The 12,359-nt window shown below is 42.3% G+C and overlaps 2 protein-coding genes across 3 annotated transcripts; both read right to left on the minus strand.

The window, feature by feature from the left end:
* Positions 1-911: 911 nt before the first annotated feature.
* On the minus strand, positions 912-7,932 carry ilk (integrin-linked kinase). Of its 2 annotated transcripts, XM_026182871.1 has the most exons (14): positions 7,810-7,932; positions 7,500-7,711; positions 7,279-7,413; positions 5,295-5,460; positions 4,916-5,011; positions 4,654-4,750; positions 4,470-4,553; positions 4,296-4,381; positions 4,104-4,213; positions 2,482-2,609; positions 2,056-2,177; positions 1,869-1,968; positions 1,513-1,643; positions 912-1,418 (listed from the first exon to the last, which is right to left on the minus strand). In XM_026182871.1, the coding sequence occupies exons 3-14, from the start codon at positions 7,365-7,367 to the stop codon at positions 1,269-1,271; spliced, it is 1,359 nt and encodes a 452-aa protein (XP_026038656.1). In that variant the 5' UTR covers positions 7,368-7,413; positions 7,500-7,711; positions 7,810-7,932; the 3' UTR covers positions 912-1,268. The 2 variants fall into 2 exon arrangements, with proteins under 2 accessions (XP_026038656.1, XP_026038655.1); XM_026182870.1 differs by lacking the exon at positions 7,500-7,711.
* Positions 7,933-10,082: 2,150 nt separating this feature from the next.
* Positions 10,083-12,058, minus strand: timm10b (translocase of inner mitochondrial membrane 10 homolog B (yeast)). The gene is made up of 4 exons (XM_026182449.1): positions 11,964-12,058; positions 11,762-11,877; positions 11,588-11,683; positions 10,083-10,868 (listed from the first exon to the last, which is right to left on the minus strand). The coding sequence occupies exons 2-4, from the start codon at positions 11,789-11,791 to the stop codon at positions 10,383-10,385; spliced, it is 612 nt and encodes a 203-aa protein (XP_026038234.1). The 5' UTR covers positions 11,792-11,877; positions 11,964-12,058; the 3' UTR covers positions 10,083-10,382.
* Between the last annotated feature and the right edge of the window lie 301 nt (positions 12,059-12,359).

The following is a 12,359-nucleotide window of genomic DNA, read 5'->3' on the forward strand; positions in this document are numbered from 1 at the left end:
ATTATGACACATGTAAATATGGATACTACTGCAAAGAATCAACAAAATATTCAAATTTCTATATAGTTATTAACTTGAATGTGCAAGCAACCAAGATGACTGATTCCCAATCCAACCAAACATGGAATAAGGTCAAACATTTTTGAAGTACACCGTGATATCTCTGACAGTTATTGCATTTTTTTTTCTAATATCGTTATCATATTAGTATGATATGACTCTACTGATTTTTTAAATTCGGTTTAGTTTCACGTAATTTCCAGATTGGGTTTTGATCATTTTAGTTTCGTTTTTATTGTTTAAAAGTATTAGTGTTAGTTTGTCTTCTTAATTATTACGGTATGAAGGGCAGATATGGCAGAGGTTAGATTTAGCATTACAGTAAAAACATGGAACTTTTGAAAGCAGTTGACTCATATCCGAAGTTTCACCAAACACATTCAAATAAACTGCCAAATACTAAAACTAAAAAGATTTCCTTTTTATTTTCTACTTTATTCTAGTTAGTTTTCCAAATTGGAAAAATGCTTTCGTCACATCTAGTCTTAGTTAAAATATTGCAATCTTGGTTTTTGAGAAGCTGATCTTTAATATCATAGTGTTTAGACATCAGTCAGTGTCAGAATCAGAGTGTGAATTCTTAAGACCAAAAAATGGCTGTAAAGTCACTTACCTTGACCTTTAACCACCAAAATCTGTTTTTTTCTCCACGAGTTTAAGTGAAGAATTGTGTAATATTTGAAGAATTTTCCACCGGAGACAAAAGAGCGGAAGCAATCATTGACAGAAAATCCCAATGACATAAACAAAACCCCATCCAGGTAGCGAAAACGATTTTTAAGAAGTGAAAATGTGACAATGTTTAGTCTGTGATGAAAGTAAAATGATGTCTCAAATGAAACGAACAAGCATTTGTCATAAATATAAAACATTTATTGCATTGGCAGTCAGTGGTGTGCATAAAAGAATCGATTCTATACATATTTCACTGAATGAAATCCACACTGGATCAAAAAAAGAGCTTGCCAGCATTTCAGTGACCAAGTCTCAGTCATTACAAAAGAGCTGCTTAGCCAAAAAGAACATTTAACTACAAATTTAACTTATACAAGAAAAGCAATACAATATTAGTGTCTGAACTGTGGGTCGCTGAAGTGGTTCCTGGAATTATTTACAGTGGCTTGGCAGATACATAAAGGAAGTGATGCTATAGAGTGGTTTGGTGATTAAACATGAAAAAGGAAGTGCGTGAACTGATGCACAAGCATTCACTTGTCTTGCATTTTCTCCAAGATGGGAACAATCATATCAAACTTGGGTCTCTTGGCTGGGTCTTCATTCATGCAGAGCCTCATCAGCTTACAGATGTGAGGGGAAATCCCCGGGGGAATGGTCGGCCGAAGACCCTCGAGAGACACCTGTTTATATTGGGGCGGTGTTAAGTAGAAAAGCTGCACGTGTTTGTAATGTAATGTTGAAGCCTATGGGCAGATAAATACTGTGTCAACTTACTTTCATGCCTATCTCCATGTGTGAGAGATCAGCAAAGGGGACTTCTCTGGTAACGAGCTCCCACAATAACACAGCGAAACTCCACATGTCTGCAGATCTTCTGTTAATGTCCTCGGGCTTCTTCTGCAAAGCTGAAGAAAGAAAAAAAAACCCATAAACATAAGCACTATAACTTAGATCTTCATTATGTAACTTTACCAGGTAAAACAGCACGACTGCTTCTTAATTGGTACTAAATTATATAGCGCAGTTTCCTCCTGGCTGAAAGACTCATAAAGTCGAAGGAGGCATTTAGTGAGCAGGAAGCAGGAGGGAACAGTGAGTGAGCGAGGAGAAAAACAAAAGGGAATAAATACCTTCAGGAGCCATCCACGCTGGAGAGTACATACGACCAGGACACTGGAAGGACAACTTAGCATCCGCCATACTTATCCTGGCGGTCATGTCCTCATCAATCTGTAGACGAATTACATCTTGTGATCACATCTGATAATAAACATGCGGATATCTAATGAAATAAAAGACAGCAGAAAGGCCTCTCACCATGATGTGCTTACTGTTGAGGTAAAGCCGCGAAACCATTGGTTCTAAGGTGTGGAGGAAAGCCATGCCACTGGCAATGTCCAGTGCAAACTTCACTGCCTGGCTCTGGTCGACCACGAGAGCTGAGGGAACAGAAGGCAGAAGTAGGATATGGGGTTTAATTAAGTGGCATGATACCAACATCTAAATGTCACTTAACTGACTAGCTGACATGAATGAGTGAGATGGGGGGGAGTGAGAGAAATAAGAGAAATAAGTGAGAGAAAGACGCATGCACAAATACGTTTCTTTATCCATAATGTATGAAGCCACACAGCGTCATCCACAGTGGCAAACCTGCCGCAGTCTTAGCTCTTTCAGGCTGAGACAAAAGACAAATTTGAGCCTTTTCATTTTAACGCATGCACACATTGTCAAATGACTTACTGGTGCCCTGGTGTAATATGTTGTAGAGGGATCCGTAGGGCATGTAGTGGGTAATGATTATAGGGTGAGGGGATGGCGGTGACTGACAGGCCCCAAGAACAGGTAGGATGTTTGGGTGAGAAAAAATCCTATCAAGCCACAACAGAAAAAAAAGAGAGATTGTGAAGTGTTTCTAAATATTATTTAATAAATAGCTATTTATTCTAAGCTCAAGATGGTCTGTCTGGGATAAGAAGAGACTAACAGAGAAGAAATGGCCTCAAAGTTTGGTCTGAATCACGAGAATGCTTTGCAAATCCACGAGAAACCACCCCACCATTTGTGTCACCTTTAAAGTTAAGCCCAGCAGCAGTGTTTTTGCATTTCACTGTCACCTATTTTTGCAGTACATGAAAGAGCTTATGTTGCCTCTAATCTTCGGCGCACGCATAACCAGCGCTTTGATGATTGCATCAAGCACAGCCAGGACGTTCCTACTGCGCACTCAGCCTTCCTGGTGAGGTTTCTTTGATTTGGCCTGCTCAAAGGATTCTCTCACCTTCTGTTCTGGTCATTTTATCCCGAGGATGACAGAATTTATTAAAAGTAGATGAGATGGGAATGCAGTTTTGCTCAGGTGATTTAATACTATTCAGAGGACGCTTCAGAATGCTGAAGTCATTCTGTGGGCCCGCCTGGGCCCGTCTTAACACGTTCTGCAGGGTTCGACGGTTATTGCACGATAAGTTCATAACAGAAAACAGGATTAGAAAGTAATGCTTGAGTCACATTGTGAAGGGTCTGGTTTCATCTTATAAAAGAGGTTCATGTTTGCTGTAGAACCCGACTTAGCAAAAATAAAGGGTCCTCTCCTCCATTGCATAAGAATCCTGCACAACATCCTAGCTAATCTTTGACCACAGACTTCACCGGCGGTTCATCGCGGTCATCTGTACTCTACACAAGGACTGTGTTTACCAGTGCATGGCCACCAGGCCAAATGTCGACTGATTCTATGTAACTCAAACAGACGCTAAGCCGACTCAAGATAAGAAACTGCAGCACCAAATGTATTTGCCTCAGTTTACATAAACACGCAGGCTGACAGCATGTGACCCTGTGATGTTTGCCCATGATCCATGACACGAAAAGCAGAGGTGAAACAAGCTTAATTCAAGAATTAAATTATAAAGATAAATTCCCAGGATATGTTTTTTTTATTTACACTATCTCATTTAAAGCTTAAAGCTCAAAATTATGCATTATTAGGGCCAAGATACAGTGTGAATTTAACACCACCAAACTAAGTCACTGAACTGTATGATACATGCAGTGTTAGTGCCTCCTGGAATATTTAGCTTTATGATAAATATGATGACTCCTTGTGCCGTTTACCCACCCAAATTCATAATACAATTGTCCAAATATGGTGAGTTCTGGCTCAAGAATTATGGCAAAGGTCATAAGAGTCGAAATGTAACTCCACAAACCAGTGCGTGCTGTAACAATGGCTAGATCCATCTTTCATATACAGTCAATGCAATGGAATACCGATTCATTGTTCGGATACCACAAGAAGCACTGCTGCCCCAGACCCACCACTATAACCTTTCTCATTCCTACAGTACGGTTATTTGAATCACCTCAGTTTAGGATGTTCCTCGTTGAAGTCTCTGCTCTTCCTGGTGGTCCAGTCTCTCACTTGTAGCACTTTTACTACAATTTCGTCCCCTTGCCACCGACCCTGCCATAACTACAAACAGAGCGCATGGTGTTAAACAGCCGGGGAGCTGAAAAAGACTGGCACGCAGCAATAAAAACAGAGTGCAGCTAACCTCTCCAGACTGGTTTTCATTGATCTTTGCCAGCAGCGAGAGTTGCTTATAATCGATACCAGCCTGCTTGTTGAGGGTGCCATTACCTACAAGGTCAAAAACATCGCTATTATTGCAAACATTCTGCTTTGATATGATGATTGGCCCCTAGAGTGTGGAATAAATGCTACTCACGGGGTCGTGTCCGCATGGTGCCCTTCCAGAAAGTTTCCTTGTATGGAACTTTGATCAGACTCTGGCCCATTTTCTCTGCCTTTTCTAAAAAGAAAACAACAAAAATTAAGAATGCATAATTATTTCCTTTTCAAAAAACCCCTGTTTGTCTGTTAAAATATCCAAAAATAGTCCCCTGTAGCACCTTGTAGCAGCTGTCTTAGGTGAGGCTTGGCTTTGTCCAAAGGTGTTTGTCCATACCTATTGCATATACACACCTGGGCACCACTGGCCACCAGGTCCTAAAAGAAAAAGTGGTCAAACAATGTAATGTGCACAGATTAGATACTGAAGAGCTTCACAGAAAAAGACTGCAGTGACCATCTCTGACCAGAAGAGGGAGCAAAGAGATAATGGTAAAGTAAAGAGAGAGCATCTGTGTATGGGTATATAGTAAAGTACTGCACCTCGGCCACTTCATCCTGGCCCCAGAAGCAGGCGTAGTGGAGCGGGGTGTTCCCGTGCTCATTGACTGTGTTGGGGTCGGCTTTGCACTGGATCAGCTGCCATTAAAAAACAAAAGGGCATAATGATAAATAAGATTTGACCCACCTAAAAAAAAATAAAACACATACACAGACCCACTGATTAACAACACTGTATCTGTATCTGGGTTGCTTTGGTTCAGGAGAGCAGGTCATCTGCTAACTGGAAGGTTGGCAGTTCAGTCGTTCTGAGTTGATCGGTATGTAAATGTGTGTGAATGTCAGATAGCAAGCACTCAGCTCTAGAAAAAAAGTGCCTACGTGAATATATAAAGTGTATTGTATAAAGCGCTGTGTTTACCTTGGCCACGATGTCTCTGTGTCCATGACTTGCGGCGAGATGCAGCGGCGTATCGTCACCACGGTTCATCACATTTATGCGGGCACCTCGCATGATGAGCATGTCGACAACGCCGTTCTTCCCTTCCCTGCACGCCCAGTGGAGAGGGCTGAAGCCGTGGTCATCACTAAGCCACAGGGCAAGCACAGTACGGGAAGCAAAGAAGACATACTTTTACTGTAAACTTACTTTATAAAGTCTGACAAGTATATTTTCAGTTGATGAAGTGTGTGTCACTGTGAGGTGATGACATTCTTGTTTCGCTGAACTGCATGTAGGAGGATGCTGGCGGCCTCTGACAAAATTGTACATGTGTGGCTTCCTCTATGACACGGAGACACCCAGGTTCTCACACACAGACACACACACACACCAACTGCTAATCTTTATTTAGACTTAAGCATATGCTACTGCACTTTTCCTGCAGCCTATACTCCTCTGGTGACTCCTCTGATGACTGGCATGTGATAAAAATGCCAGTGCAAGCTGGAATAGCTACTAACATATGTAAAGGCGCAAACACTTGCAGCACTGCACTCTAGCAGCCTGCGAGGAGCCCAGGATATCACCTCCATGTGACTTGGCCCTCTTTCACCCGTTTTGCTTTACCTGACCCCAAGGCAGCTGCTGGGGATTCTCGCAGCTCGTTGCAAAGCCACAACCTCTTCACTCTATTTAACAATAAACCCTAAGAGAGCTTGTACAGCCCGTAGGAAGTAGCTCCAGAACTAGGTTAACACTTAAGTGAAATGCCAGTTAGGCACATTCTGTCTGTTCTGATCCAGCACTGTGTGGACAGACAGTGCAGTCTAACCAGCCCTTTGGGCTATAAAAAGTAACAGAAGAGAGAGAAAAAAACTCAGGAATGACAGGGTGGAAAAAACACAGTGGAATCCTGAGCTACACATTCTCTCTCTCTTTCTCCTCATGTCTCTTTATGTCACACGTTTCCAGGGGGCTGATCTGAAACAGCTTTTTTGTTTGTTTGGTAAAATGTTTGTTTCTAAGTTCCCTTTCCTTTTGTACCAGATGTAGAGGTAAAGGAATTCCACTAACATGTAGCACATTTCCCCTGCCGACACATGACGCTTTAATTGCACATTATTAGATATTCTAAAGGTAAAAACAGGCCTGACCGCATAGCTGAGCTTCCTCAGAGTAAGAGCCAAAAAGGAGGCCTCCAGCATAATGAGTGGCCTCTCAAATGTTTATGCGGGACTGCAGAGAGCTGTCTGGGTAGCTCTGTCGGCGAGGGCTTGGCCCTGTATGGAGCTGAAACAGAGGAAATGGTCTTGGCTGTTGCGTGGTTGGCTAGAAGCTCTGCAGCCCTCAGAGGCAACGTCAACAAACTGCACATATATGGCCTGACCAAAGAATGAGATAACTGAGATCTTTAGCAGTGAGGTCTTCTTTTTGGAAAGGGCAGATGTTGACGGGGCTGCACCCTTTGATTAATATAAAATCATCTGGCAGTAATAGTTTGGATTTCACTTTTAATCCCAAAGTGTGGCTTCTTTAAAAGTAGCTGTTTTTTAAACACAACACACTTCTAGAGGGGCAAATCTTAAGCTCTCTGAGTCACGTAAGTTACTGTGAAACCTCCTCTGAATTACCCATAAGCAGTTTTTGGAAATGACCTCATAAGAAGAAGGGGGGGAAAAAGTACAGACTGTAGCTTAGTGATGCTCAGCAGTACGTGGAGTTGCAGAGCGAGAACAATATGGAAACTATGTGACCAGCTCCAATGCGCCAAAGATCACCTTTTTCTAATGCACACCAGCACACAAAAACACCAAAGAATCATTTGCTTTTAATACAAATTCTTTAAAAGTCCAGGTCTCGTTGCACAGGCTTCAACATCACAGCTGGATTCAGCAGAAAGTCCAGCAGCAGTCCTCTTCAAAGCCTTGTCTGTTTGAATGAGTGTGCACAGTTATCTGCTTACCCCAGGTTGAGGTCATTCTCCGTGTTGTCCAGCCACAGACGAACAGCCACAGAGTTGCCCTCTCTGCACTGTGTGAAGATGTCATCCATGGGTATGCTGCAGGTTCCGCCTGGTTTAAGCTCAGGATCACAGAGCCTGTAAGAGGTTTTATTAATAGGTTTTCACCCCCTCACACTTAAAAGCTTTGCACACCTTCCAGCACATTATCAGACATCACTCACTTTTGAATCTAGATTGCTATCAGCGCTATTCTGATGGCTGACTAGTTTTAAGGTCCGTGGGCGCCTTAAAAATGATCAAAATGTTAAATTCACTATTTTTGCTGCAAAAATATCCAGAAGCCAGCAGAATATAAAGCCCCCACGTTTCCTCTTGGCTTCATCTGCCTCCGTTGAATCGGATGGGCTGGCCTATTGGATCACTTTGAAAACTACTGTAAAAAAATGTTCAAGTTCAGTCAACAACGAAGCTTCTCGGGTTTGTTGTATGTTTAGGAAAAGTATGAACTGTATAGAAAAAAAGTTTTCAAACCTTTTACCAGCTGGTGAGCGATCGATTTCTTGTTGGTTTCTTTTTCCCCCGCGAAAGTCTGCCGTCTCCTCAAATTTAAGAGCAGGGAATGGTCGCTCCGAGTCCACGCCCCGCTCCTCAGAGCTGATGTGGGCTACAGCTGGAGAGAAGTTCGAGGAGGTGTCCGCTACTGGCAACCATATCCCGGGACACCGAAGCACCAGCGCTCCCTGCTGGAGGCAACGCAACCATGCAAAAGCAAGCAGGGTATTTAGATGTTCTGAGGTCTGCTGAAGCTCATCTTGTAACCAGCAGGTTGCCGGTTCGATCCCCAGCTCTGTCTGTTTTGGTCGTTCTGTCCTTGGGCAAGTCACTTCACCTACCGCCTACTGGTGATGGCAGGTGGCAGGACTAAAAAACTATCTACAGGAGATTAACAGTATCTGAAAGAAACACGGATGAAAAGGCCACACTATCAGTCATGGATTGGCCTCCCCAGAGGTCGGACCTCAACATTGGGAAGCAGTTTGAGATCATGTTGACAGAGAATGGAATCAAAGGCACCCAACAGCCAAAGAAGAGCTTTGAATGTCCTTCAAAAAGCCTAAAGAACTGAAGACTACTTAAAGAAATTACAAGAAAACTTATCTAAGAGAGTTCAAACTGTGTTGAAGAATGTGGCTCAGGGGGTCAGGGGGTTGGGAAGCGCATCTGTAACCGGAAGGTCGCCGGTTCAATCCCTGGGCTCTCTGTCCTGGTCGTTGTGTCCTTGGGCAAGACACTTTACCCTACTGGTGTTGGCCAGAGGGGCCGATGGCGCGATATGGCAGCCTCGCTTCTGTCAGTCTGCCCCAGGGCAGCTGTGGCTACAACCGTAGCTTGCCTCCACCAGTGTGTGAATGTGAGAGTGAATGAATAGTGGTATTGTAAAGCGCTTTGGGTGCCTTGAAAAGCGCTATATAAATCCAATCCATTATTATTAAAGAATAACCCAGTAATTAATGTTGGCTAATTATGAATTTTCATAGCATTTTAATGCATCACAACAGGATTATATATGTATACAAATTAAAACTATTAAGTGTCATAGTTTCATAAACTTGGTTGTTCTTACATAGATTTATTTATTTATTTTTGCCAATTTATAACTTGAAAAATAACAAAACAGCAAGATTTATGTTCTTCAGTTACTTAGTGTTTTTAGGACAAATAACTCCCTATGGCAACGTGAAATCCCCTCATCTGTTTTAACTAGCTTGTTATTGACAAGGAATGTAAATCTCATTGGCTCCCTCTCTGCAGCAGCAGGGCGGTGAAATATTGTGGCAAAAAACATTTTCTCCAAACAACATCAATAACTGGAACCAAACGTCTTCATTCACAGCCATAGGAACGCACAGTTGCTGGCTGTTTATTGCGGCTCTCCTTCTGGATTTAGAGGGTGTGCAACACAGATTGTGCAAACACAGGAAATGATGGGGAGGAGGGGAAGATGATGATATGTGACAAAGGTCGTGAACTGCCTTCAGAGCTACACAAGCCAGAGCACGTGGCGTTCCCCCGACTGTGTTCAGACACCTGAACAGGATGAAGGCGGGATGGCCTTTAATGTTTTCAAACCATAAAAGTAACGTTCCGTCACTGTTATATTTTAAAAGCTGTCATTTTTCAGAGAGGGTCATCCTACCATTTTATAACTTACACTACATACTACACGCTGTACTGTTAAACTGTGCAATTCCAAAAAACATGTGTCTTGGCTAAGCACATCTGGGTAAACACCAGATTGGTCTTTATACCAGGTGTACGATTGTGCTTTGATTTAGAATCATGCATTTATTGTTGAAATCCCCGGCTTTTTTTTTTTTTACTCAGTCCTTTTCACTCCCTGTGTGTATATACACACAACTGCATTTAATCATGAGTAACAACCAAACTCTGACTCTTTCTCCTGTAGTGTGTCCTTTGTCCCATCTCTCTTTGTTCTCTTCTCTTTCCCCTCATCCCAAATTGGTCGTGGCAGATAGCTGCTACTCCCTGAGCATAATCCTGCTGGAGGTTTCTTCCTTTTAAAAGAGAGTTTTCCCTTCCAACTGTCACCCAGCGCTTGTTTTTAGGAGATCACGTGATAGTTGGTGGTTCTTTCTAATAGTTTCGGGTACTTACCTTACAATATAAAGAGCTTTGAGGCGACTCTTGTTATGAATTGGCACTATATAAATAAAATTGAATTGTAGGTACAGATGCACACAAACACACACATGCTGTCAAACAACTCTCATTAGCAAACAACATCACCTTTTATGGGTAGCCTTTTAATGTTAACCTTTTACAATTTTTTCCCTACTGTGTAAGAAGTCACCATAAAATTACTGCACAATTGAAATTCCTATCATGAATGACATTCCTCCTCCTCATGTCTTTTGATCAAAATGATTCATATAACGCTCTTGATCGATAACTGTGTCAAACCTGTAACATGTAATGCCTTTCATGGTCATTAATTGACTTTAGATTCATCTATTGCTGACTAAGGAAAAGGAAAAAAAATGCTGACATTTGGTTTCATTTGGTCACAAGATATCAACTATACCCTATTTATTAGACTCTTTTTGTCCTGATAGGCTCTCTGATTTAGATGCATCTTCTGATAAGTATGTAGAGTTAGATGACGTAAACAGTGCCGGAGAGCTGGCAGAATCAATCTGGCCACCAGCTACTGAAGGCTGAGAAAATCCTCCTGTATATGAAGGTCCAATGCCAGCTTTATCAAGCACTGGAGCATTTAGCGTTTCATTTGTGGGAGTGAGCGGTGTGGCAGCTGATAATTTGAGTTCTGAGGACACAGACGCATCCAGCTCAGCTGGAAGTGGAGATGAGGTGTTGGGAGCATGATGTGTTGCTGAAATTTCAGTCCCAGCAGCTCCAGATGTTGCCTCTTCCTTGGCATTCTCTGCAGCTTTGCTCTCCAGCTCCTCCATCCGCCGCTGGACCATCCGAGGCATCAGCTGCACATAGGTGCCCATTAAACGATGGTTAGATCGAATGAGCTTCCCTGCACAGTTGTCCACACAGCGCTCCTGGAAGGCAAACAGCAGTCAGAGGTAGAAAGCAGAAAACTACAGTATATTGTGATCACACAGTATATATGCATTAGTAGGCAAATGTGTTATCCACATCCTGGCTGGGACTATTTTTAGTGGTTTGACTGGACTGAAAATATTCAAGCTGCAACATAAAACTGGCTTCTTTATTGCAGGTTAAATTCAGTAAGGGCCTATGAATGCTACAAAGTTTCTCTTTCACAGAGTAGGGTCACAGGCAAAGTCCTCTCTGTCAAAGATGTTACACAACATCAAATGTGTTTGTAAATACAATAAAGCAGCATGACCAGGATGGACAGATTTAGAGATGAGTATATTAAAGAGCTTAGATTTGGCAATTTGGAGACGAAGTTAGAGAGGTAAGGTAGAGAAGGTTTGGACGTGCATAGGAGAGATAGGTGATATATTGGACAAAGTTTGTTGACGGTTGAGACAGTAGGCAGGAAGAAAAGAGGAAAATCCATTGACCACAGAGAAAATTCATGGATATAGTGGAGGAGGGGAAAGGTTGATGTGACAGAGGACGATGCTAGGGGTAAAGTGAGATGAAGGCAGACGATCCGCTGTGGCGACCCCTAAATGGAACAGCCGACAGAAAAAACACTTGAAAGAAATCGTGTTGAGACGCAGAACACGGCAATCAAACAATACCACCACGTAGCCGACACAGTAACTGTGATCTTCGCTTTTCCTACCTCGTCCATTGTGAGGTTTCTGTAGTTGAAGTTGCTGCTGCATCGCTGGAAGCAGATTTCAGTCATTCGGTTGTAAACCAGAAGAAAATCCCGCAGCTGAAAAACATACACTCACACTCATCATCCAGCCGTGTTGCTGATTGGGTTATAAAGCAGTGACTTAAAGTGACTTACGTTTCTCAGCTGTTGGTCAGGATCCATCATGGAAATTTGTCTACTTCTAAGCTAATATGTTAGCATGAGCGGTGATCAGCTGCGGTACTGAACAAATGATCCCACTTTTAGATTGTCTGGGTTGGGTGACGGTACAAATCGACAAGATATAAGTCACATATAGGCTTTAACAACGGAATATTCGCATTTGAAATAAGCGCACCTGAATAATTCGCAACAACTGCATGACATTCACATGCACGCTGCCATGTTGGTTACGAAGATCGTCTCCGCCCATCAGAGGCTTCACTACGTAGTCTGTGAAAAAAAAAGTTTCCATTTCCGGCTGGTTAGAAAAAAAGTGAAAGATAACGTGATGTTTTTATTTTATTTTTTTTTACATTTTTGTTATACATTCTTATATTTCGTGTAAATTATCTACCATCATCTCTCTGCCTGTTTGCTACTGTATTTTACTAGCATAGTAGCATTGGGTTGCCGTCTGAAAGGTGGAAGACCTAAATTTATGGTTTATTCAGGTTCGTGCAGGTAACCAAGGTCGTAACCAAACCATGCTATTTAAACTTAATAACAGAAATGAGTTGTTGTACCGTAGCGA

Source organism: Astatotilapia calliptera, chromosome 10, assembly GCF_900246225.1.
Source record: "Astatotilapia calliptera chromosome 10, fAstCal1.2, whole genome shotgun sequence".
NCBI lineage: Eukaryota > Metazoa > Chordata > Actinopteri > Cichliformes > Cichlidae > Astatotilapia > Astatotilapia calliptera.

Coding starts and splice junctions, on each gene's coding strand:
- ilk (XM_026182870.1), bottom strand. CDS start 7,367: ATGGATGACATCTTCACACAGTGCAGAGAGGGCAACTCTGTGGCTGTT. Junction 2,610..4,103: donor GAGGAACATCCTAAACTGAG/GTGATTCAAATA, acceptor GTGGCTTGATAG/GATTTTTTCTCACCCAAACA. Junction 1,644..1,868: donor AGCGTGGATGGCTCCTGAAG/GTATTTATTCCC, acceptor TTCTTTCTTCAG/CTTTGCAGAAGAAGCCCGAG.
- timm10b (XM_026182449.1), bottom strand. CDS start 11,791: ATGATGGATCCTGACCAACAGCTGAGAAAC. Junction 11,684..11,761: donor CTGACCAACAGCTGAGAAAC/GTAAGTCACTTT, acceptor TATGTTTTTCAG/CTGCGGGATTTTCTTCTGGT. Junction 10,869..11,587: donor GAAACCTCACAATGGACGAG/GTAGGAAAAGCG, acceptor TTTGCCTTCCAG/GAGCGCTGTGTGGACAACTG.